This window comes from Ciconia boyciana, chromosome 18, assembly GCF_034638445.1.
Source record: "Ciconia boyciana chromosome 18, ASM3463844v1, whole genome shotgun sequence".
NCBI lineage: Eukaryota > Metazoa > Chordata > Aves > Ciconiiformes > Ciconiidae > Ciconia > Ciconia boyciana.
Genome location: NC_132951.1, coordinates 1,913,163 through 1,939,058, shown reverse-complemented (window position 1 = coordinate 1,939,058; position 25,896 = coordinate 1,913,163). Strand labels below are relative to the sequence as shown.

Here is a 25,896-nt window from a genome sequence, read left to right as displayed (position 1 = left end):
ATGGATTTTAATAACACTTGCATCTATGAAACAAGACTATTCTCACCACATCGGTAACACTTTAGAATCTAGTGAATAGATTTGTATTTGAAAATAGTGCAGGCTGTTAAAGCTCAGCGACTTCTGAGTGTCTGTTTCTGACCTAGCGCCTCTGGGTTGTTCGCTTAGGACTGTTAGCTTAAACACTGCTAAATTAACTGGAATGTTTGAAAATACTTGTCTCCAGATAGCAGCCTTTTAAATAACACTTGTCTGATTTTCAGATAACAAGTTCCACTGATTTGCGTTTGTTAGTCTTTAACTAGATAAGAAACTCATGAAACATTGTAATGTCCCTAATGATGTAATGAATGAGATTGGTAACATTGCTCTTACTATTGATAGTTCAAATAATAGTAAACATTTGAGCCTCTAAGAAATTTAGAGGGAACAGAAAAGACTACATGAGAGTAACTTGTTTTTGTCAAATGGAGTCATCCCCCCCTTTTATTTTATTTTTTAATATACCTGAAAAGGGATGCCTAAGCTTCTCTTAGAGAAACAAATTAGTTCTGAACTTCTTAATACCCACTTTCCAGTGGGTTTGCAAAGACACAACTGTCCATGTCTTGGAGAAGATTGGAATAATGGATATCCAGGAAATGATCTGTACTTCTGGATACTGTAATGGCCTATGGCAAAAATCATATTTTTTCTGAAGTAGGGAAAAGTTCCTTTACTCTGCTGGCATCCCCTTCTTCATTTACACTCTGTCATCTGAGGCTGAAGCCCAAAGTTACAGACCCCTCTGCTACACTGAAATCAGCATCTAGGAAGCAATATGCAACAGAAATCTCCTCCTTCTGCCTTGTTTTGGTGTAACTGAAGAATTTGACAAACCAGAGATGTTCAAACAGAGTTGACAAAAATCATTGGTGATAATGGAGGAGGAGAGAGGGCAAGACAGCTGGCCGATGAAGGGTATGGTCACTGTAACGCATATAAGGAGTTAGTGTTGTAGCACTGGGTAACTGTTCAGCAAGGGGTGACATTGGCTTCCAGGAAAAAAGTGTTGTTAGCCAGATTTTTAGAACTCTTGCACAGTCTCCTCTCTTACCAGTTTGTTTTCAAAAACTGCTCCAAATTCAAATCTGGCACTGCACTGGCTTCTAGGAGGGCAAGAATACATTGGGTGTTGCTTTAGAGGCCCTTTCCTTCTCCTGCTTTAGTCCTGTGAAGGCTGGCTGTTTGCTGGCAGAAACAATGACAGCGATAAAGATGATGCTTGTGTGTTTTGGTTCCTCTAGAAAGAGTTGCCCTCCTCTCTTTCTGCTGCTGAACATTTCCTTTGCCTGTTTGTAAGCCGTGGGGTTAGACCATGTGTAAAGACCTGAAGTGTCAGCTTATTCTTTTCACCCATTTCAAACAAATAATCTGAGAAATCAAACCAGCTGCGTCCCATGGGAAAGCTTGGTGTTTAATTAGCCACCAGCCTGGGGTTGTGCACTCACCGTAGGGACTAATTTGCCACCTGGTGTGAAGCAGTCACCCCACAGGTGTCAGCTGGGAGGCTGGGGAACAGCCTAGGCAGGTGTTCCTGCTGCTGCTCAATGGAGAGAGCACACTGCCTGGAGGAGATGCCATACGGAAAATGGGGCTCTCCACCCTGCCTCCCAGCCTCCTCAGGAATGCAAAAATTCATGGCATCTCTCCTTTTGTTATCCAAACCAATGCTATCTTCTCCTCATTGCCCTGGTAAATATCAACAGCTCTGATCTGAAATGAGCAGCATCTCAAGGATTTGTGACTATACCAAACCTATCTTTCTGATGCCATTCAACAGCCTCTCCCCTTAAATCTGGCTGCAAACTTGCCTCTTACAGTTTTGAGAGCCCTCCAATCCACTGATAACTCAGAAAACCCACTCCACATGGTTCCACTGCTCTACTGATTTTACTTAATTACAGTTGAAGTCTTCCCGTCTTCTCCCAGACTGGGATTCTCCAGGCCCAGAGATGTCCATTATATTCTATATATTCCAACACATTTCCTTCAAGTGTGGCCATAGCTTTGTGCTGAAATCTTAATTCTATCCTTGCTGCTTCCTTTATAGTTAAGATCACACCCCAGGTTCTGTGTGCTGAGCAAGCCCGGCATTAATAGCTGGAGAAAAAAGGCTGTGCTGAGGTAGTATTAGCAACTCTGAATCTGTCCATCAGCCAAGCTCTTCTTCAGGGCAGACGTTATTGGCCAAATTCAGTGCTTTTCCACAGGCACTACACAGAGCAGTTCTAGTTTATGTCAGTAGAGAGCTATGTCCTAGAGGAATCCTGAGGTAATGTTGCCTACAGAACAGCTCTAGCATAGCTGGAAAGTGCAGAATTACCAGAGCCTTCCATTTCTCTTTCAGTGCTTCTCAGAGCTCCATACGTGTTATGTTCCTACACTGACACAAACCGACATTTTGGAGCTGGAAGCTGGTGTTGGGTCTTCGCCTATCTGCAGAGATAGCACTGGTAACAGCAACTAAACACTGGGTCTGAAAAGAGTAAAGCAACTTGGTTAGACAGCAGGGTACCAGAAGTTTGTGCAAGACTGCCTGTGAGGCATTGCTGGGGCATGAAAGGGGACAAACCATCAACGCATATATTCAAGAAGCCTGTATCTTTGCTAAGTTTTTTTTTTATCACACATCAAGTCCAGCTCCAGTGCTCCTAATGCCCCATCTCCCCTCATCTCTTTCCCTCAGGCAACTCTCTAATCTCTTTGACATGCACATTCTGTCTAGTGGCTTTTCTTTACAAATGTCTTTTGTGTTTTGATTCCCCTCCTTTGTGTGTGAATTCCTTCTTTTTCTTTCTGCTGTCCGCGTTGTGCTTGCTAGCTAGATTCGGCGTGTAATGCTATTAGATTGGGATAATCCGTGCTTGGTTTATCTGTGTGACTGTCTTTGAAGATTAGTGAAAACCAGTGTTACAGGCTAGATAAAGTGAACTGGTTCAGAAGGGCTCTTCTGTCAGTCTGGAGATGCTCAGGAAAATGACAGCAGATTTTCATTAACCAGATTTGAGTGTAATGTCTTGTAATTTACTTGAGCCCTGTTGGGATACATGTGCCTCGTGGAGACAGCTGCAATGCAGTACTTTTTACCCAGTTCACTTCTGCAGGGCTGGACAGAACTGAAGTCAGCTTAGTGCAAGTATGGCAAAGTGCCTGTGGAGCATGTTTTGTTTGTTGTTTGGTAATGAATTGCGTTTCGTGAGTGTTTTACAACTGCAGGGTTGTCTGGGAATTTGAATTTTCTTAACCAAGGCTTTCTGATAACTTCCTGGGCTAGTGATCCGTTTTGATGCTGTCTGCAGCAACGGTGCCTGGAACATGCTGCAGTCAGCTCTATAGACTTAATTTGAGTTTCAACGTACCCAATCTATGTATGAAAGAAGCATAAAATCCTTGTCTGTGCTTTAATATCCTCTGCTTGCTCTCCTTGTGTGTTGATTACCTGTGGCGTTTGAGATTGTCTGGGAGAGGACAGTAGAGTCTGTTGGATGATGTAGGCTGCCTGGCTGAAGCTCTATAATTAGCACCTTCTTTGCAGCATCTGGGAGGACAGTACAGAAGTATGTTTTTCTTGCTCTTATGTTAGTGGTAGGCCACTCAGTAGTGAGCGTGGGGCTTCTTGCTGGCAACCCTTGGTTTTTTGGTGGTTTCCTGAAGAGAATGGCTTAGAGAGCGGCAGTGCTGGGGAGGGCGGCCTGTGCCTAGCAGGCTTGCTCTGGGGAAGGGAGTCGCAATCCCCTGCAGTGAGATCCCATTTCTAAATCTCTTTCGCAGGTGTGGAATGTGCTGTTAACATCAATGAGTGTGAGGAGGGTCCCTGCAAGAATGGAGCTGTCTGTGAGGATGGCATTGCTGACTATACCTGCCACTGTGCCCCTAGCCAGGATGGCATTATATGGGGAGGGAAGAACTGCTCTGTCAAGCTCACTGGGTGCCAGACGCACGACTGCCAAAATGAGGCCTTGTGCATCCCAACTTACCAAGCTGAGAGCCACGGCCACCTGTGCCAGTGCCAGCCTGGTTTCTATGATGCCACATGCTCAACACCAACAACGTTTTCCTTTGCTTCCAGAGGGTATCTCCTCATTGAGCTGCCCATGAACAATCAGAGCAGGAGGGACGTAGCAGGAGATCAGCTTGCCAGCGTGTCCCTCCGGTTCCGAACCACCTTGCCCAGCGCTATCCTTTTTTACCGAGGCCATGAAGCTGAATACTTGTTCCTGGAGCTCTTTGATGGCATTCTGCATGCAGGACTGAAGAGGGAGGATGTTGAGTACCTGCTGCTCCTGGAGGGGCTGAGAGTTGATGATGGCCAGTGGCATAAAGTTGAAGTTGTTCTGCACAGCACTGTGCAGCTAAAGCTCTGGCATGACTCTTGTGATGCAGGTGTCTGCCTGCAGAGCTCTCCTGTCCCACATGGCACTGCTTTGATCCTGCATGCCTTTCTGAACATGTACATTGGAGGTGCTGAGGATCCAATGGCCAACAACACACAGAGCCAGCAAGGCTTTGTTGGCTGCCTGGAAGACTTTCAGGTAGATGCTGAAGCTGTGCTCCCGGTGGATCTGCCTGTGGGTGAGTCCTCCGCAGTGAAGCAGGGCTGCGACCGGACAGAGTGGTGCCTCTCCCAGCCCTGCTTTCATGGCGGGCTGTGTGTGGACCTTTGGGTAACCTTCAGGTGTGACTGTTCTAGGCCTTACGGAGGCCCAGCTTGCTCATACGGTAAGTGCCACGTGATTTACATCTGCCAGCTCCTCTGTCAGTCGGTGCTTCAAAGATACTAGAGAAGCATTGATGCTAGCTCTGGAAGCAGTATTTTCTACTTGACCAGTGAGAATACTAAAGCAAAACCCTCTGTAAATAAAATTCTCACTGATCTCTTTCCTGTCACCTGTTCCTGCAGGACTGATTGTCGGTTTTGTGGTGCAGATATTATTTCTTGTTGAGCCAGAGGCTCTGACTTCATCTTTGTATCAGATCTATGTGACTGCAGGAGGGCAGGGAAGTTGCGTTACTGTGAAAAGTTGATCTTGAGCTTCTGAGTTAAGGATGAACAGGAATGTATTGCTTTATAGATAAAACACAAAGTGTTGAAGGAAGCTCTTTGACAATTTTTATTTAAAATCATATCTACTTGCATTTTTTCATTCCTGCAAGGCTCATATTAATATATTTTTCCAGTTTTCTGTTTCACTCCTGAGCCCTAAACATGGGAAGTACAAAGTTGTTCTGCTGTTACCCCCCAAATTTACAAATTTTAAAAGCAACTTTGTAGCTTAAAAGTCCTCGAGTAAATCTGCTAGGTGGCAAGGTCTCTGCTAGACCTGTTTTTCCCTCTTCTGCTACTTGGGTGCTTGAATTCACGCCCTCCAGAGAAAGCATGGACCTACTTCTTAATTTCACAGACCTGTGTGGGGAGAGAGATAATTACCCTGATGCATGTTGAAAATGTTGGGAAGAAAGGTCTTGCCCCATTCATGAGGAGTTGCAGCTTAGAATATCCCTGTGCCAGCTGCAGTTCCCCTTGTCACTGAGCTGATGTGTGTTTCTTTTCTTTTCCAGAGCGCCCAGCAGCAACATTTGGCCTAGAGAATTCCACCAGCTTTGCCTCTTTCACCCTTTCTGATAGCCTTGGTGCAAACTTCAACATCTCCTTTTTCATTCGTAGTCGGAAACCTAACGGTTTGCTATTGCAAATCAGCAATGAAACTGACCCCTGCCTCACCATATACCTGAAGAACGGCAAGTTGAAGATAGAGATGTTATCTACAGATACTGTGACGTTTCCAGAAAATTTAGTTGATGGGAGAAGACATTTGGTAGCTCTGTCTTTCCAAGGAGGAATTGTTGGTGCTCACCAATCAGACACATATCTGGAGCTAGGACAGCTTGTAGCAAGACCTCTTTTAGCTGGTTATGAAGTGTATATCGGTGGACATCCTAACCCAGACAGCGTTGAAATGTGGGGAGGCTATTTTAAAGGCTGTTTGCAAGACATCCAACTGAACAGCCACCAAATACAGTTTTTTCGCGTTGAGAACTACAGTCTGCCACAGGAACTCAATAGGACTCAAAATGGTAATCTTGTGAATGGTTGCATCTCTGATAACACCTGCAAGGTATGATGTCTCTCGTTTGTCTCTACATGTGTGCAGTTGTTTATTATAGTTCTGTGATTACAGAAGAGTTTGACTGTTGCTGATATCAGGAAGATTAGAACATTTTTTTTAAGTATTGAAGGACACGTGGTTCCATATGCTCCTATGTCACTCAATATACTACGTACAATTTAAGCACTAAGTTTTCTCTAGCTCCCCTGTAGTTTTTGTAATATGTAGAACTTGGGCAGCCTGGCTCTTGTGCTGCCCACCTCCATTTTGCTGAGCCCACACACGCATTCCAGACTCCACTCTCTAACCAGTAACCTTTCCAGCTGCTCCCTTCGTCCTGTTTCAGTTGCACAACAACTTTGTCCCCCAGGAATTTGTTGCTTCAGCAACAACAGTTCAAGGAACTGTCTCCATGGTGCCTTTAGATCAGAAGCTGTCTCTCCTTTATGCCACACGTGAAGATGGGGAGGCCATACTCCCTAATTTTGCCCTTCTTGGTATTGTCACTCCTCTGGTATTAGGTGTGTCCTTCTAGTGACAGAACTTTGTGAGGTTTTCCAGAGCATTGCAGCTTGTTTCATCTGTTCCTCACCTTTGCTTTTGTGCTTTGTTCTTTTCCAAATTGAGGGAGCTCTGCCTCAGGAGTTTATGTTGATCAGCAGTGCGCACAGGGAGAGGCAGGGTCTCAGGAATTTCTTGTACAGAGACCCTTGTGCTTCCTTCACTGCTGTTGAGTCACTATTTTAATTACCCTTCTTTCTTGATTCAAGCGCTGCTCGTACTAATCTTTGTTGTCACATTTCCTTCTACCAAATTCTCTGAGATCCAAAGATGAATTACGCTGCTCCTGAATTCTGCTATTTTGTTTTTCAGTCTGAACCATGTCAGAATGGTGGCAGATGCATTGTCACTTGGAATGATTTCCATTGCAGCTGTCCAGCAAATTTCACTGGCAAATTTTGTGAAGAGAGAGTCTGGTGTGAAAGTGACCCATGTCCTGAAGCTACCACCTGTATAGATGTTGTAGCAGGATATGTGTGTAAGTACTGTTCCCCGCTTATGTGTTGGTAAAATCCTTAATGTTCGCTGTTCATAAGCAGTATTCTTAGTTTGTGCTGTTGCAATAAATATGAACACATGCTGCAAAAAGGAAACCGAGAATGATGCCCAGGTACCCATTCTTGCAGGCAGCATGCACTTTATGGATTTACCACCAGGTTCTGATAGAGCAAAGATATGGTACTCAGAGGTGTTTTCTTCTGTTACGTTGACTTGATCAGGGAGGAACCTGCCTGCTTTTGTGGAGTCATTGCCTACTTTATTATCATTGCAGTGCAGGGACTGTCCTGCTCTCTGTAATGTTCAGCCATTTCTAGAGTCTCAGGTTATTTCACCAAGTAGGACCCAATTAAGTATTGCAAATGCAAATGTCTCAGTTTTCTCCTAAGACAGAACCATGGAGAAAGAAGAATAGTTTAGCTTAATCATTTAGTTAGCTAAGGATGCCCTGATGTGGAGGGAGTGTTGTCTAGTGGCTAGAATGTGTCCTGGAACTCAGGATGTTGGTGTGTTCCCAGCTCTGCCACTGGCCACCTCAGCAGCTTTGGATGTATTATTACTTTCCTGACTTACGTTCTAGTTTTTCTAGCAGTAAAAGGGGAATAGTTGTATTTTTGTGCAGTGCTGTGAGACTGATTGAGTAAAAATTGCTACACAAGAGCTGGATGATATTATTAGAGGTAAATTGTAAGCAGGAAGAGCTTTAAGGATGCCAGCAGCTAGGCCTGTAATCTTACTCACACTAAGCTTACATGATTCTTAAGGGAGAGAACCTGCCAGGAGTTTGCCATTGGTCTGTCTCAAATGTGACACCAACTGTCTTTCAAATCCTTCATGCTCTACCCCTTTATTTATAGGTCTGGCTAATGCAACATTTAATAGTTATGCTGCCATTGAATTTACCACCAATACATCAGTGACTAGAACTCTGAGCAGCCTCCACGTGGATTTCAGAACCAGGGATGAAGATGCTGTTTTGCTTCGGGCTGTGGAAGAAGTGGATTCCCTCCAGATAGCCATTAAGAACTCCTCCCTGCTTGTTGACATCAGGAGTGGGAATAGCATCGAAGGCGTCACCTTCCTGAGTCAGAAGTCTGTCACGGACGGTGCCTGGCATACCATCTCTGTGTCTATGGAAGAGCCATCTGCGCTTTCTTCCAGATGGCTGGTTCGTTTGGATGGGTCTGTTAATGTGACTCTGCAGGGAAATGCTGGGAACTTGGACTTCCTGAAGAACAATGCACTGATTGTTGTAGCTGAAAATTTCACTGGCTGCCTAGGACAAGTGAAGATAGGGGGGATCTACCTGCCGTTCACTGCCCATCTCTCGTACCCCCAGCCAGAGCAGTTCCAGCAGTCCAGCAGAAGGTCCATCCAGCTGGGCTGCACCGGGGCTGATGTTTGCATTTCTAACCCTTGCCTCAATGCTGGCACCTGCGAGGACTTGTTCAATTCCTTCAGCTGTGCCTGCAGTGCTGGCTGGGAGGGGCTGCTGTGTGAGTCTAACATTGATGACTGCCAGTCAAGCCCATGTGTTCATGGGGACTGTGTTGATGCAGTAGCAGATTTTCAGTGTGAATGCTTCCGGGGGTACATTGGGAAGAAGTGTGACATCAACGTCGATGACTGTGTGCGGCACCAGTGCCTAAATGGAGCCACCTGCATTGATGGGGTGTATGGCTACTCCTGCAAGTGCCCTCCTCACTATTCGGGACCTCGCTGCGAGTAAGTGCCTTGGTTGATTTGATGCAGAGGTCAGAGGAGCCCCCAGATAAATTGGACTTTTGCTTTGGGACAGTTTGGGAAAATTTTTCAGTGCAAGTATCTGGTAGGTAAAGCACCTAAGCTCTGCTGTGAGTTGGGAGGTGTTGTCCAGGTCCAAATCCTCACTGACAGGTGCTCAGCCTTATACAGGATAAGGATCCTTCCTTTTCATGTGGGTTATCCCCATGCTACATTTCAGAGCTGTTTAAAGTGCAAGTTCTGCAGCCCGTTGTCACTTCCCTCTTGCATTCCCTAAGAAATGCATCTTCTCCAGGCTTTGACTCCCCTCTGGTATATTCCTATATTGATTTAAAACAAAACAGAACAAACAAAAAAACCCCGCTGGCCTGCTTCCGAAATGAAAGGAACCTCCCAGCCCGTGGAGGATGGAGCAGGCCATGTTCTAAAGTTTCAGGTGGACTGAATGTCCTGGAGTGATAGAAATGGTCCCGGTGAGGATGTGTTCCTGGGCAGAGTGCAGAAGAGGGACAATCTAATCTCTGCTGAGAATGCTGTTTTTTATAAACCTTTGACACTGGGTTTATAGAGATTACCTGTAGCAGGAGCTCCTAACTGCAGTTATTTTTGTTACTAGTGGTACACAGCCAACTTTCAAGTGATACTTGGCCTGCCTGTGAGCAGAAAGCTGCCAGTGCTAATGAAGGTGCCCATTACTACTACTTCTGCAAAAACAAGCCTTACCCTGACAAGTATTTTCCTATAAAATTATAGATAAAAATATGTATGTGCTCCTAGACTGATTAACAGCATTCCTTCAACCAAGGGCTTGGTTGTATTTTGTGTCATTGGTCCTAAGACTAAGGGCATTTTTTCTGTGTATTGGTTAAAAAAATGTCTCTTTGAGTATCCTGCTCCTTATCGACTGTGTACTGGGAGAAAAAAGTTTCTTCACCTGTCACCTTACTGCCTGTACTGCTTAGCAGTGTGCATTTTGTGATCCCTCCATGGAGCTCATGTAAAATTTGATGGGAAATTGGTATGGAGTCAGGAGGAGGGATGAGGTTTTTTGATAAGGTCTATATTTATAGCATTTGTATTAGTTTGGAAAAAATCCAGCATATTTTAGTCACAAAGGTACATCTCCTATCAGTAAAGTAAGTAGGAATCAACATGTTACTTAGACTTCCATCTACTTGTGCCTGTTCAGATTGAACACTGAGATAAATACTTAACGTGGCTGAGCTTCAGTTATCTAATCTACCCCGGTCCAATTTCCTGTTGTTCTTACTTCACGCTGGTGTAAACAGTTACCTAGTACTTGCATTATCCTTTTTGTGGCCTAGCTGTGCTGCAGTTCGGTATTCCAACAGCATCCTCTCTCTGTTTATATTTTCATCAGCAAGAATAGGCAACTATGTGAAAAAAGTCCTAGTACTGGTACAGCTCCTGCATATTCTCTGGGCTTGCTCAAAGTAATACTCTGATATTATGGGTGATTTCTGAGACTGTTCCCTTCTCCACTTGTGCCAAACTACTTCCTAGAAATACCAATGACTGTGTTTATGACCCTCGCCAGCCCAGTCTCCACTGAGCCTGAGTACACTTCCACCTTCCCCAAAAACTGATTGCTTTAAAGCTGTCTCTTGCTTTTCCCAGATGGCCGTTCCCACCTGAGCAATGTGGCAAGAACTTCACCTGTCTGAACGGTGGCAAGTGCATCAGCGAGAGCTGGGGAGCCAACTGCACTTGCAAGCCAGGTTTCACTGGAAGGAAGTAAGTGCTTGTTTTCTGATGCCTGCAGAGGAGCTAGTGCTCTGATTCTTACATCAGTGGGATAGCTGAGCAGGTTCAAATCATCCTCTTGTATATTCTTTTGCCATTCAAACAACTGCTCCAAAACTGTAAACTAGCTGTTATTTTTAGAAGAGGCAGGCTTGATAATGATCCTGCTGACAATACCAATTTTTGCAGCGTGAACTGCTTCCAAGTAGTTCTGGGCCTCATGAGAATTCATTAACTGTGCTAGAGACCCATACTGGCTTCAATCGTACAGAAATGACAAAGGGAGGGTTGGTATGAATGGGTAAAACTTTCGTGTTGTTGGACCCTGGAGAAAGCACCTGGAAAAGATGCAACAGGAACTTTTCAAATAAATGAGGCTTTTGTATGATCTTGTGTTCTATGGCACAAGAACACAGGTGAGAAATTTAATGTAATTCTAATACACTTTTCCTTTCCAGTTGTCAAATTAATATAAACGAGTGTGATCCAAACCCTTGCCAGAATGGAGGTACATGTCAAGACTCTGAGAACAAATACGAGTGTTTGTGCAGTGCCAGCTACACAGGAGAGCGCTGTGACATTAATGTAAGCACTTCCCTTCGCTCGTGGAAGCTCCTGGCTATTCTTCCAACCTGTGCGTTGTGAGGAGCAGCAGAAGTAGGCTCAGCAGAGTCCTTGGGTACAGGGGTATTAGTGAGACTGCCTGTGTGTTGCACGGTCCCCTGCATGTGTCTTGGCTAAAGCACACTGGTAAGCACACTTAGGAAACCAGCTGGTACCAAAGAAACCTGAAGTGGGAAATTATTTTTTCTTTGCAGTGCTGTTGCATGTTAGTCTCCAGCATATAACCAACTGCAGGAAATCTTTTCAGTATCTGCATGGGCTGCCATATGGTTTTTCAGGGCTGTCTCTGCAACTTTCCTTAGATTTTTCGACTCCTTGGACAGTAATAAAACTACTGCAGTTGGACCTGTAGAAAGGAGATATTACTTATATCTCCCCCACAGTTTCCTGGCAAATGGAATTTCAGCTGGCATTTTATCTTGGATGAGACAGTTACAAAGCACCTTCCCTCTCCAAAGATCATCCGGGTAGAAATGGATGTGTTTGGAGAAGGGAAGTCAGATGAAGTCAAGCTAACAGTGATTCAAGTACAAGTAAAAAAGTAGCATCCTTTGTCTGCCAAGTCTGCTTCTGACCGGATGGGCCTGGTGGATGGGCGGTCTCAGCAATGCTTTTCCTTTTCTGCATAAGCAAAGCATCGCTGTTGGAGGCTGAAATCCTTCCTGTGTGGAAGCTGTTAAATCGCACACTTGCTTTTTCTCTGTAAAGCTATTGCATGGACAGGTAGCTTGTCTGGTAACCTGGGAATGTACTAACCCACACTGCATGGAAAAGGCTGTGCGCCGAGGTGGGGTTTGCTGCTGTTGCTGTTACTAAGGGTTCTGTAATGCACGTGCCACGAGGTTGCTCCTGACACTTCCAGTTTGCATGCATAGACTCCTCAGGCATCTCTCTCCTCTGTCCCAGGACATTTCTTGTAGATTCCTTGTATTCATTTTCATCATCCCCTTTACTTTTTGCAGAACTGTCTCTCTTTTCCCTCTTAAAAGGCCAGTGCCTGTGGTGGGGGGCAGGGAGGAGGACAAGGTATGGCTGTGTTTGCTGTTGATGATCGTTGTAGAAGTGAAGGGCTGTTAGCTGCGCTCTCTTGCTCTCTCTCCTGCCCACCAACAGTAGCAACTAAAGAGCGTGTGAGAGGCAGGGGGGTGGACTGCTAAAAACTCCTGTAGTGTTGGTACTGTGTGACTAATCTGCATGCTGTGCAACACTAGAACTAACCCCTAGCACACCGCTCGAGGTTTGGCAGGCTCAGAGAAGCAACTTGAACTTCAGTTATTTGAAAATGGCAGAAGGACTTCCAGGTACTCTGTGAATATTCCTTCTGTGCTGCATTGCTTTGTGACATTGTTTACAGCTTTTGGATGCCACACAGTCTAAGCCAATCAAGCTTGAATTCTTTTGTTTTTATCTGTAAGGTGGCAGATACTGGTTTTAGCAGTAAGAAATATTTCTTATTTTTAGGCTTATTGTAATTTCAAAGCTTTCTTTAATGACAAAAATTCCACGATTTTTTAAATTCTTTGTTGCTGTGTTCCATAGTATCCTTAATTCCACCAGAATCTAAAGAATACTCATTCGGCTACATTTCCCTCCTCAGTACTTGGACCTTTTACTGTCTCCATCTCCCACCCATGTCCTGACCTTTTTAACATCCTCCCCTTCCTGCTGCAAGTTGTCTTCAAGTCTGTTCCATAGCATTTTTATACAGTGTGGACATTAAAGTATGTACCTTCGTAACTTAAAAGTTTTGAGCTACGAATTCAATGGATCTAGTAGTCACCATAAATTCACTATTTAAATGATTTTAAATCTTTTGCCCTAGGATTTCATAAAGTTCCTGCAAGGTATGTCAGTTCTTGGTTTTGTATCCTAGTCTTTCCACTGGCTTTGAGATTTGTTAACTGTTAAGCCTGAAACTTACTACACCTCCCTGTCCCAAGATCTTCAAGGAAGCGCTGAAACACAAGTCTGCATATAATCTTGTTGCGATGGGTAGTTTAATAGCTGAATAAATTCTCTACCTTGCCATCAGAGGCATCATTGAACTTTTTTTTAGTATCGTTCCCCTCCTCGGGGAAATTTTCTGGGGTTACTGAAAATTCACATTACTCTGCATTAACTCTTCAGTTTTAAATATTTTTTGCAATGTTGATTAGATCTTTCCAAGTGACACCTATGTATTTTAGTCTGATATTGGTAAGGAGGCCCCTATTGGTAAGGAGGCCCCCAGTACATTCCACTGTGGATGCTGAATGTACTGGCATTTAAACCTTAAGGGGCTGTCCTGCTGTGAAAAACCATAAGCAAAGAGGAGAATAGGGAGCGTGTGATATTATTTGGACAGTTTCACCTCATCTAAAAATGTCCAAAGAGTTGCTCAGACTCTTCACTGCTGCTGTTCTAACCGTAGCAAACAGCTGTGCATGATCTTCATTAGCAAGTGGTGTGCACGGGACAGCTTTCTTTGTAGCAATGTTATAGCTCCAGGATTGGTCCCATAAATTGTCTGCATTTAGTTTTGCAGTCTCCATGCCGGTTAGCTGCCCGGCTCAGTAAATCCTCTATTTTCTTCCTTGTGATAATTCTGTCCATGTGCCCTGCATGAATTATTGTAATGGTATTAACTGTTCCATAAGTGAATCTCTGTTTATAACTCTGCCCTGTTGCAATCAGCTTTGCCAAAGCTGCCAGCGAAAGAGTGTCATTGATGAACGTCACTAGTTTTGAATTGGAAAGAAAAATTCAGGAGGTGTTACTGTCTTTGTAGTAAAAATAGTCCATTTAAAAAAATAAGTTTGAATGTGTTTTGCTGAGAGATTAAAGAGTGAACATGAGCATTCTCTGTGCAGGTGCCCTCGCCCTGTACCTTGGTCCTTGCTTGCCCTTTTCCATTCAGGTACAGAGCTTCTGCTTTTCTAAAAAAATTTTCCTCTCTAATCTGACCATTTTGGGTTCTTCGACTTCAGTTATTGTAACCACTGGAGTTTCATTGTTTCTCCATTAATTTCTTTTACAGAAAGGGACTCCAGGTGCTCTCTTCCCCTCCCCACTAATTGAAGTAGCTGTCCCTGTAGCCTGTGGCTCTTTACTGCTACTCAGTATTGGTCTCATATTCATGATTCTCACTGCAAGGAAGAGGCGCCAATCAGAGGGAACCTACAGTCCAAGTCAGCAAGAAGTGGCAGGAGCTCGGTTGGAGATGGACAGTGTCCTAAAAGTGCCACCTGAAGAGCGGTTAATATAGGCACTACCATGACAAGGAGTTGCACCTGCAAGGTCTGCTTTGACCTTGATCTCTTTCCAGCACTTGCAGCAGCAGATCCGCCCTATCTCAGTTTCCTTAAGGCATGGCAATGAAGACATGGACTTAGAAGTACAAGGCAGACTGTGTATGCAATAGCTGTTCCAGCTGGTTTCAGTTAATGGAGTCAATTGCACACCCCTGGCTCACAGTGAGCCTCTTGACTCCCTTCTTTCCTGCCCCATGGACTGTCCCATACGTTCACCTTGGCAGGAGCTGTTGAGGTGCACCTGCTTTGAAGTTGCTCTGTCTCCATTCCACCTTTCAGGCAGCAATGGCATAGTTAAATCTGCTTTAAAAGGCAGGGTTAAACTAGGCACTAATTTACAGATTAAGATCTATATATATATATACTTTTAAGGAGTGTTGTATAGAGGGTATTTATGATTGGTTTGTATATACTGTTCTGTTTTTGTCAACAACTGAAATGCACTCAAAGCTTTTTCAGCTCAGGTGTATGAGGTTTCACAAGCAGTCACTCTTCAACAGCAACAGCAGCTGTGAACTCCTGCCCTGTGACAGCCACAGTGTCACAGGGCATTGTCAGGAATTACTGAAATCAAACCATTGTACAAACCATTGTTTCATGGAGTGGTCTCTGTTAGACATTCCCATGGGTACCGCACAGGAAAGGTGCACTCAGAACTTCGTGGGTTTGTGGGCAAGTGCTGGAGCTATCAGCAGTACCTGTTGCCAAATGCTGAACTTACGCCTTGAATGGGGGGGAAGAGGTGAGCAGGAAAAGGGCCACCAGACTGCTTCTGTATTCCCTGGATGCTTGTGTGACAGGGAGGGGACAGTGAAAGGGGGGAAGCTCCTGTCTAGCACTGCTGTTGGCACAGTGCAGCTTAGAGAGAGGTGCTGGGGATGGGGATGAGGGATGTGAAATGCAGCACTGTCCACGTGGAAGCTCTGAGTAACACCCTGTTCTACCGCAGCAGCCAGTGTGGGCGCATCTTAGCAACTCCTCCGTTGTGGGCGCAGTCGGGGCTGCAGGGGCTGCCCTTCTCCTTGCAGTTGTTGCAGCCACGGCGATTGCCATGAAGAGGAGGAGAGCAACTCAGGGAACATACAGCCCAAGCCGCCAAGAAAAAGATGGGGCTCGAGTGGAAATGTGGAACGTAATCAAGATGCCACCGACCGAGAGGCTGATATAAGAACTGGGGTCACACAACAGGTGCTGTCGTCCTTCAAGAGTCATGGAACTGCTGCAGCATCTCTGTCTTAGGTCTCGAGATGTGTTTTTGTAGGACAGGTCTGTACTGCTTTAAGCTACTTCATAGGCTACAGGCAACGGCCTGCTGTTACTTGGCAGTAAGATTCAACTGCTTGAACAAGCTTGGTTATTGCAGCTCATCCCAAAATGATTTGTATAAAATCGGTCTGCCAGCAAGAGCAGTAAAGTCTGGGAGGGGAAAAAAAGTTCTGGAGGGGCCAGTGGAGGAAAGGAAGGAAGCAGGGCTGTGGCAGCAGAGGGGAGGCCACACAGAACCGCTAACGATGCGATACCGTGTGTCACCAGCAAGAGAGAGGTCCGTGCACTGCTCAGCCTTACCGCTGCTGCTGCCTCTCCCTCAGTCATGCAAGGGCTCATAGCCCTAGTAACTGTCACTGCCCTGCAGTCAACGTGCATGGCCTCGTGTAAGTAAGTGAGGCGGGTCGAATTAATGGGAATTAAACTCCTGTATTAAGAAATAATGTGAATAATGTGGTTGTTTCCAAAAAGATGTGCCTGTGCCTCCCCTGCAAAGCTAAGACAGGTGACTGACTGATGGGAGGTATTTCCTAGAGCTGCTGCTGTCCTCCCGTAGCATTACATTACCAGAAAATAAGTATCATCAGACACTTCTACTAAATCTATTCCTAAGACTAGACTAAACCACGGGAACATTTTAAGTGCCTTCCCGAGACTGAGTTGCCAGTTACAGTATTAACTTTCTTGAAAGGAGGATGTTTAGATGTAGAAAAAACTGATCGCTTTGGAACAAGGTTGATGTGAGCAGGCTGGCCCTTTTCCCCGTCTGGTCATAGCTGTAGTGTCTGCCATCCCCCAGAGCAGGCTGGCTCGAGGGCAGGACTTGGCACTAAGCAGCAGGACCACAGAACAGACCTTAGGAAGAGACTTAGTGTTTGAACATCAAGGGATACTTGCTCGTGTGAGGAGGGGAGGAGGAGATATTTCAAGACCTGCACCTCTCAGGACAGACAGGTTTGGGCTTGTCTGTACAGAAGAGTGGAATTTAGTTAACTAACATAGTGACCTTTAACACAAAACCAGCGTTTGTGTTGCAGTGAGACATTTTGTGAATGCCGTGAGCATTCATTTTCCACATTGCCCTAAAAAGGATATTTATGTTGTGGCTTTACTTCTCTGTTGTTACTGTTTTAGCTGTTGAGTGAGTGTGCTATTTCTTCTTTAGCATAACATGGCAGAGCCTGTGGAAAGAAATGCAGCAGAGCAGGCCAAATAAGGTCTAAAATCATTAGCACTTCAGGATAATTACTACAGCTATCAATGAGAGCTATTTTAGAAAACAGTATCTGCTTTTTAATCTCCAAAATACTATTAATAAGCAGGGCATGAAGCTGCCCACCATAGCTCATCGCCACCGGAAGAAAATGCTGTTCTGTTTTGCTCTTGGATTTTTGTTGTTGTTGTTGTTTACTGTAGCTGCAACTTTTTCTGTAATTCTAAGGAAAGGGAAGAGTACAAAACTACTGATCAGGTCTGTCCATGTAAGAACAGGTCTTCTGCACACATGCAACTGCTGATACAAGATGAAGAATGAGAATTTTGGAAAACAGAAAAAAACCAAACCATTGGGAGATGAGACAACATTTTGTGTGTAAGATAAGATCACTTTCCCTCTAATACTGAGGAAAAGCTGGAAGAGCAAGTGGTGATCCCACCCTGGCTCTGGTTTGGAAAGCAGTTGGACATAGTACTGGCAAAGAAAGAAATGACCTAACTGCAGTCTGGTGAGCTTGCTAGCGCTTTTATTTATTGAGTAGTAGTAACACTGCTGTTACTTCTAGCATGACTGATCTGCTCTGTGTATTTTCCCGATGCTCTTTAGGAAGGTCTAAGACACTTTCAGACTAGAGACAGTTCCACTGCCCAGTCACCTCACTGCAGTGGAACCAGTTAAACTGCACACCTTAGGAAAGAGGTGAGTGTAGTTTTGCTCAGCAGCATTTGTGCAACAGGAGAATAAACAAACGAAGCAGGCAGCGCTTCTCTGGGAGAGCAGGTCTGAAGGGGCAGGCCCCACCTGCTGAGCCGGTTACTGTCTCTCTGGAGAAACAAACCTTCACCCTTGGTCTGCGTCTGTCCCTGTCTTAAGGGTTGGGGTTATCTCCTGGTGCGAAAGGACTCGCAGACCCCAGGGCAGCACCAGTGGGCTGGTCCAGAAGCCTGGGGCAGAGCACCTGTGTCCTTCAGAGCCCTGCTGTGTAGCCTTTACTTAAACGCAAAGGTAGGTGTGCTTTTCTTCATCCCATAATGACTTGTCATAAACCTACAGCAAGCTTAGAATATGCTTTGGGTTTCTGAAAACTCAGACCTGATTAACCTCCAGGTCGTTACTTTTTAGTCCACTCCATTTTTTGTGTTTAAATTGTAGAAAAGGTGGCAGCAACAGGATCTAAATGAACCAATATTACTCCAGCCTGTATTACTTTGAGAAGAAAACCAGAATTGTGTTATAAGAACTGACTGTTACTAAGCTGCTGAAATATCCTCAAAGGCAACAAGAAGCTACAAAACCCACAACAGTAAAGACATCTAAAACCAGCAAACGGCAAGCAGTGAGTCTGTCTGCATCCCCTGCTGTTCCTGGGTAGTCAGCAGGAGGGCTCCTGCTCAGTCGCTGTACAGGATTAGCAGAGCAGATGTTTTTATTTCAAGCACCCAAAGCCAGTACTAGAAAAGTGTTAAAATACTTTGTCAGTGTCTTGAGCATTTCTGCAAAATAATTTATGAAAGTTTTTTTTCAATAATGAACTTAACTTTCTTTTGATATTTAATTTTTGAATATATTTTTTCACAAAACTGGATTTGCTGTAGTTAATGATCATGATCCTGATTTCTTTTGTAATTGTAAATTTTATAATTTGTAAAAAATTAGAATGTCCTTCAAAAGAAATTTACAATAAAATTTGGTTAAAAATAGACCTAGTTACCTTGACTTGTGATTTTTTTTTTTTCCCTAAAGAGTAACTTGATGGCTGATTTTGGTCTGTAACACAGTTTGCACAGCTGCAAACCTCAATGCCTCTTTTACAGTTAACATTTATTAAATTTCTGATTATTTTTTGTCACATACCAGAGCTCTAAGCATAGACCCGAACGAAGCACATCTGCACAGCAACCAGCAAAGATCTGTGGTAGAAACGTAGAAGGGGGCTGTTGAAACCTGCTGCATGTTCTGTTCACCTGCACTGAAGCGTGTGCTGCTACATTTTACCACTAATCCCTTATTTGATGAGCGAAGAGGCGAAAATCAGATTGTGGTTAGAGCCATGAAATACCTAACAGCCACTGGATCCTGGGGCACGAGTCAGGACAGGTTTCTGCAGCAGCAGAAATCCTCTTCTGGAGGAATGGGAGATGGCCATCTCCAGCAGAAATGAGAAGTCTAGAGTGGACGAATGTCTCTGTCTTCACCATGACTGCTGAGCTGCAGGACAAGCTGGGAGCCCTTTCCTGGCAGGAGAGCTGTCATATGGACAGAGCTTAGTGTGAGCAGCAGACGGAAAGGAGATTAGAATGTGGAAATGAATGAGTTGAATGTAATTCAAATGGCTGCACTCATTGCTGGGAACTGAAATAAAAGCCTACACCCAGAGAGTAGCACACCGCACAGAAATAAAGGCAGCTCCCCGGTCAATGCACATCACTCTGCTGCCACATACAGCAAGATGTCCACATCACACGGCATAACAGTCACTTTGGCACCGAGATAACTGCTGCACTAAAAACAACCTGGCAAGCCTGAAATCAAAGGGTGTAATGGGCCAAGACTAACAATGGGTTCAGTTTACAAAACCCAGCAGACAATTCAGTTTATGTCCCCAGGAACATAATTCCCAAGCCTTCTGGGGAAAATGGATGAGGTTTCTGGCAATAACCTAAGCAAACTTGCCACAGGAAATGTATACAGCACTCAGTGCAAAGTGAGCTCTCCCTATAGTCATGTGCCCTTGCTCCATCTTTATGCTTCCAGTAAGAACGGTGAGATTATATAGAGCCCCTACTCTGCAGAAGTTTGTCACTCTCCTCAAGCAATTAAAGTTACAGTGCTACCAAAGAAATCACAAGCTCACTTTTGCTTTATGCTGCCACTCCACGGAGCCACCTGAAAATCGGGGTACAGGATGGTCACAGACCTGTGCTCAGGTGCAGCGGAACCCGGCAGTGCCCATTGTCAGACGTTTGTCTCGGACATCACCACGACCTCTTCCCATTCCTGAAGGACAGGGTGGGACTGCAGCAGCTCTCATCTTCACTGGTTCACTTTTTAAATACCTAAAGCTGTTCACCACCACCAGTTAGAAGCAAAGTTTAAAAAAAATAATAAATTTTTCTTCCAAACCTGGATATTGTAAGAAGCAGCAACTACTAACTGGCTGCTTGTTCATCACTAACCAGTTTAATCTGCTGATGTTGGAAAAATCCATTTGCTCACAAAGCCTGTATGGTAAGTGTACAAGGAGCAAAACACATTAAAAAAAAAAAAAAATCTATCACAAGTAGGCTAGAATAAATCCCGCAGTGCAAATGGCCAGAGTGTGGGAGGCAGTTAGCTGTCTTTTACTTACATGCTCTTTTGAAGACAGTGTGTGAAACATTCCTATTTAACGAAAGAAATGTTACTGCACACGCATCTGTCTTCAGGGTGTCATTGAGTCATGGTTTCCTACAGTTGGTTAAAGGGATATTAATTTCCCCATAATGCTGCAGTCATTTGTTACTGACAGACTCTAACCACCTCCTAACCAGAACGAAAACTGGCCAGATGTCAATCTGCTGCTTGATTTTTTCCCCACACATAAAAGGGGAGGGTGGGGGGTGGACATTTAGGCAGCTCAGGCCATTCATTGCAGGTTAAAAACAAAAAACCCTAGTAGGTGCAGAGCAATCACAAGCCTCTCGTAATTAACACGTGTATGTAAGGTAATGAGAGAAAGGCCTTCAGCAACAAAATTGCTGCGTGTCTTGACAGCTTCCAATTCCAGTGTCTAAAATGTTTCTAACCTAATGAGTGAACAAGCTGTAAAAATGGTTTTGCCATCTGTACAGCATCAGATGCATCAGAAACTTAAAAGAGGTGGGTTTGTTTTTTAAATAAAAGTTATTTCTAATGGAAGAAAGCATCTGTGAATAAGCAGAGCAGTGCCAAACAAGCAAACAAGTATGGTGAGTACAGGAAAATGAACAAAGCTGAATATAAAGTCATTGATGAATAATATCAGACAAGAAGTAAAAGGAACGCTTCTTATACTAGATTAATAAAAACATCAAAAATACTTCTACATCAGAAAAAGAAATGTTTTACAGCCGTGCTCGCTCTCCCAGATAAGCACACTTTGTTTACATCTGGCACTAGTAGGACTGAATCATGTTAGGAATTCCTGAGTTTAAATAAGACAAAAAACTAAATTCTGCCGCAGGGATAGTTTGATCCCTTTATTATGAGAAACACGTAAAACAGTCTCCTGCTGGCAAATGCTGTTCAAGAAGTGAGGAAGGTCACAAACTCCTGGAGAGTGCTGCCTTGTCCTCAGGGATCCCAGAGGTGTGTTCAACCCCCCCCCTCCCCCTTCAAAATAAAGTGAAGGGTGATTAATGCCCTTTGTGTGAAGTGTTAATACTTTTCAGTGCCTCAAAACTAACTTAAAAAAAAATAAAATCCAGGAGTGCTTGTCTGTCTAAAAATCAGCTGCATCAAATATTCCATAATCTGGGCAGAGTAAAATAATCAGAGAAGGAAAATGATCTGCAGCGATACAGAATTACCTGTATTTTCTATTTCATGAAGCACATGTAATAGGCTGCCCGGTGTCTAATCAGTGCGTGACATGAAACATTTTAAAAAAGAGTGTGTGAAATTCAAATGGCGTGTCGTATGCGGAACCTTCTGGTGCCTGTACGTATCCACCGTAATTGAGAAAGTTTTATCATCTAGCTCATAGTAAAGGAGATCTGAAATTCCAGACTGAATTTATATATAACGTTCATATTCTGAACTGTATAAAATAAAATGGAGCTATTATCTTAGACTTTAAATATTTTACTATGCAATACTAAAACCATCTGTCTTCCAACACAAAAAGAAAATACAAATCCAACTGGATGGCTTGTCAGAGTAACAGTACTTTACAGAAATATAATATTCATGTAATACTATGGTCTTTCCCAAACTGTTGGCATTTCAGATATTAACAGTATTTTTCTTTTGTATTGCACAGACTCGAACGCATAGACAGCCATTTTCATACACTAGAGTAAGAAAACTTCCAAGATTATATGAATAAAATAGATACATTGGAAATCAGATAAAGCTTTACAAGAATTTCCCCACGTGTCCAAAATGATTTCCTTTGTCAAAGGCTCAATGGTGATGTGATTACCTCTGCTAGAGCAACATGTTTTACATCAGGTTGTGCTGAAATACAAAACAAAACAAAAAAGCACCACTTCAGTAAAACAAAGGTGATCACTGCAAAGACAGCAGGTTCTACAGGGATGCTAAGATTAAGATGAAATTTCTTGAGAGTCCTATTGCCACAGGTAAGCGTCTTAGAAAATCAGAATGAACGTACCCTTTAACCCTTCCATTGCATTGTTGTACTTCCTGACCTCACCGTCCATCTCATGGTCCGGTTGATGTCTTGTTATACCAGCAAACGGTTCTCACCAACAGCGGGATGAAGACTGGTTTTTCAGACAGGCTGAAGGAGCCGAGCACCTTGCAGACCAGAATGAAATCCCAGTTGCTTCAAGGCAGCAATGAGCGCTTCCGAAGTCCAGCCGTGACAGGCAGCTGTCGTGCAGTGGCCTCCCAGCATTGCAGCGCTTACTCAGCTCCGCTTGGAGTCTGGCTCCTGCCTGTGCAGACAAGCACCGCAGCTCCCATCGCTCTGCGCTCAGGCCATCTCGTCAGCACACTGGCATGTAACTTGAACTCATGAGCTGGGAACTTTTATACCCCATTTTTTTTCTCTCTTTTTTTTTTTTGTTTGTAATAATCAAGTAAGATAGTGTTACATCCCATTCATATACTGCCATCTATAATATTTATATATAATATTAACATACACATATATAAGAACTAGGATACCCTTTATGGCCTCTATTTTCTGATGTATTTAACAAAAACAAACAAAAAAAACAACAAAAAAAAAATCAATTGCTGGTGTTTCCAGTTTCCCAACAGAGATGCAGGACCAAACCCTGAGCAACTGCTCTGTGCTATGGTTTTGTTGCAACAAGGAATTACGACAATTCTGCACCCAAGAGGTCCCTATTACCTCTCCGTGTCAGTGTCCAGGGGGAGGGAAATAAAAAATCTGCAATAAAAGCAATAGTATAACCTAACTGAATGTCTCTATTTCAAGACAGGATGAACTCAGAGCCTAATGGATTAATTCAGCACAGCCCACAAGGCTGGGTTTGTTGGCTGCACTTTACATGTGAAAGGAAAACATTATAGCTATATGTGTAATGCAAGAAAAACCACACCGTTCCAACAGGCAGGAAGAAAACACTAGTACAACGTGCTGTGTCATGCTCCCGGCTGTGCTAAGGACTGAAAAGACAAGGGAAGGAGTAACTTCTGCATCAGTAGTACTGTCTGAAAAGCTATGTGTGGAAAACCAAACCAAACCCAAACCCCCACCCAGCTACCCTCATGCTTTGGTCAGTGCAAGAGTCATGGGGGGTTTCAGTGGCAGAGAGTGAGGAAGCGGTTGCAGGGACGAGGACAATGGGGGGACTCTGAACTCTGGGCAAAAAGCACTCGCGTGAATTGCAGCACGGCGATGGTCCTGCAGCTATCCTGGCTCAGCCTTCCATCAAAGAAATGCTTGGTTTTATGCTGGCTCGAAAAAAAACAAAAACCCTCAGTCAATTCCAAAGGGACGTCAAAAGGCTGTTGGGAGCGTTACTCAAAGGTTTCCCATTGCTTTCTGAGCTGTTCAACCTTACCTGGTGTGGATGACACGTCTTGCTTTGTCTTTTTTAACAAATCTTCAAATGGATCTTTTGTCTCCTCAGATTTTGAGGATAGTAACACTGACTCTAAGCCCTTAGCTGGCCTGGAAGGGATCAAAGGGGGTTCATTAGACAGGAGAGCTAGTGCTTGTTTGGGATCTACCTTTGAGCTGGACTGGCTCACCTGTAATGTTCTGGTTTTAGAAGGACCAGTTAAACATGCTGGCTGTAGAGAGCTTGTTGGAGAAGGGCTGTGGCTCTGCAGCAATAAGGAGCTGGCTGGTGGCACAGCTGGAGCCTGGCTAAACAAGTTTGGCATGGATAGTGTTGAAATGTTTGGTTGAGGTCTTTGCGGTGGGTAGAAGCTAGAATTAGGTGTTATGAAGCTAGAGCTATAAGCGTGACCTAAAGAGGGGGTGAAAGAGCCCCTTGGGGGTCTAACTAGAGACACTGAAAGGGCTCCTGGCACTGTTTGCGTAAATGGATTAGGAGATGGCTGTAAAAAAGGTGGTGGTGCTGGGGAAGGATAACCAAGTGGCTGGACAAATGGTGCAGCTGGAGGAGGCACAAAGTCACTTGCCACTGAGACAAAGCTACCTGCAGAAGGTGGAGTGGCTGAGCTTTGCAGGCTGCAGGGACCTTGCTGTGGGCCACTGCTTTGCCAGCTGGCTGTTTTTAACGGATCCAGGAGATTAAGAAGGTAGTCGCTTTCATTACCTGTATTATCTGTCTTCACCTTGACAGGCTGGAGCATGTCAGCAGTGCTGGTAGCACTGGACAAAAGCTGAGATGGATGAGAGGGATAATTTACAGACTGCTGGATTTCAGGGTCTAAGGACACACTACCAACTCCAAAGGGCTCTGGGATAAGATCTGAAACCAAATGGCTACGTCCTGTAGCATGGGTGGTGAGAATTTCTGTTGGTCCGGCTGGAGTCTGATGCTTGAAAGCCCTGGGTGCTGGTGGTGGTGGCACTATCCCCAGTTCAGGAGTCTTTCTTCCCTGTGGCCTAGGAATGGTGATGTTCCCTTGAATGGCAGGATTTGATTCATCCCTTTCTGCAGGAGCCAGAATGCTGTCTCTGCTCCGGGGTCTCCTTGTGATTGGCGGCATGTTCCCAAGCGCACTCAAGGGCCTTTCCGGTGAGCTTTGGGAATACTTGGTAGGAATAGCCATATCATCATGACCCATACTCCACAGCTTGTTGTAAGGGTGAGACAGCTTCATGGTTGGCACAATCCTGTTCCTCTCTGACACACCAAGATCCATTCTCTGCAAGAAAGCATAAAAAAAACCAAGTTAACTTTTACTGCTCTCCTCACAACATAGAGCATAAAGTGAAGACAGGCTGCTGAGCTGTGAGTGGAAAAGGATCTGTCCACGGGCTGTGAACACTGGAGAGGGACAACAGCATGCAGCCTAGACGGACATACAGGAAATCAGAAGCAGGACTCTGCAGTTTTAATTCCAGCTCTGCCTCGAATGAGTTGTTCAGCTGTGACATATTGTGGCATCTGTTGTTAGCCAAGTAAGGAGCACGTACCTATATCTAAGGTACAGAAATCGAGAACCCTTAATTGCTGTATGGAAAAAGCTGTCAAATGAAATACCTGGATATAACACTAAATTAAATATTATTATAAGGTAGAAACGACATTATTTTCTTTCATGTCACACGAAGATCTCAGAATCTGTTTTAGTTTGGCGCTTTCTAAGCTGCATATATTCAGTGAAGTTCTTAATGAAGAATCTCTCTTCTGCGATCGAGATTGTTCAAATGATGCCTAGACCAAAATGGCCAGATTAAAAGAAGGTCATTTAGAAACCATACAGTTTGGAGGGGACCTGAAAATTCCCAGGTATTCATTCTCACTGCTGAGCATCAGCTTCAAAGATAACTCTGTGTGACAGCCAATGGACAAAACAGATTCTGAGGAATAGGCAAATATTTCCTCCTTTAGAAGTAAAGGCTGTAGTTTTAGTGGAAAAAGTTACTGTCTTATAACTGAGTCTTATTCCAATAATTTCTTAATTCAGAAAT

General features: G+C 44.2%; 2 protein-coding genes across 6 annotated transcripts in view; one reads left to right on the top strand and one right to left on the bottom strand.

The window, feature by feature from the left end:
* The window catches only part of CRB2 (crumbs cell polarity complex component 2), a 51,105-nt gene extending 32,419 nt beyond the window's left edge, over positions 1 to 18,686 (top strand). Inside the window, exons 8-14 of the mRNA XM_072882880.1 lie at positions 3,814 to 4,761; positions 5,602 to 6,158; positions 7,023 to 7,188; positions 8,066 to 8,933; positions 10,590 to 10,706; positions 11,174 to 11,300; positions 14,356 to 18,686. Of these exons, the coding sequence (XP_072738981.1) occupies positions 3,814 to 4,761; positions 5,602 to 6,158; positions 7,023 to 7,188; positions 8,066 to 8,933; positions 10,590 to 10,706; positions 11,174 to 11,300; positions 14,356 to 14,583 (3,011 nt within the window). The 3' untranslated portion in view covers positions 14,584 to 18,686. The remainder of the gene's footprint in view (positions 1 to 3,813; positions 4,762 to 5,601; positions 6,159 to 7,022; positions 7,189 to 8,065; positions 8,934 to 10,589; positions 10,707 to 11,173; positions 11,301 to 14,355) is intronic.
* A 2,441-nt stretch (positions 18,687 to 21,127) lies between these two features.
* DENND1A (DENN domain containing 1A) overlaps positions 21,128 to 25,896 on the bottom strand; it is a 218,524-nt gene continuing 213,755 nt past the window's right edge. For 3 of the 5 annotated variants that reach the window (XM_072882843.1, XM_072882844.1, XM_072882846.1), the window contains one exon: positions 21,129 to 25,127. In XM_072882843.1, the coding sequence (XP_072738944.1) occupies positions 23,805 to 25,127 (1,323 nt within the window). In that variant the 3' untranslated portion in view covers positions 21,129 to 23,804. Of the gene's footprint in view, positions 25,128 to 25,896 lie in introns of all 5 variants that reach the window. The other 2 variants (XR_012045633.1, XM_072882845.1) reach the window with 2 other exon arrangements.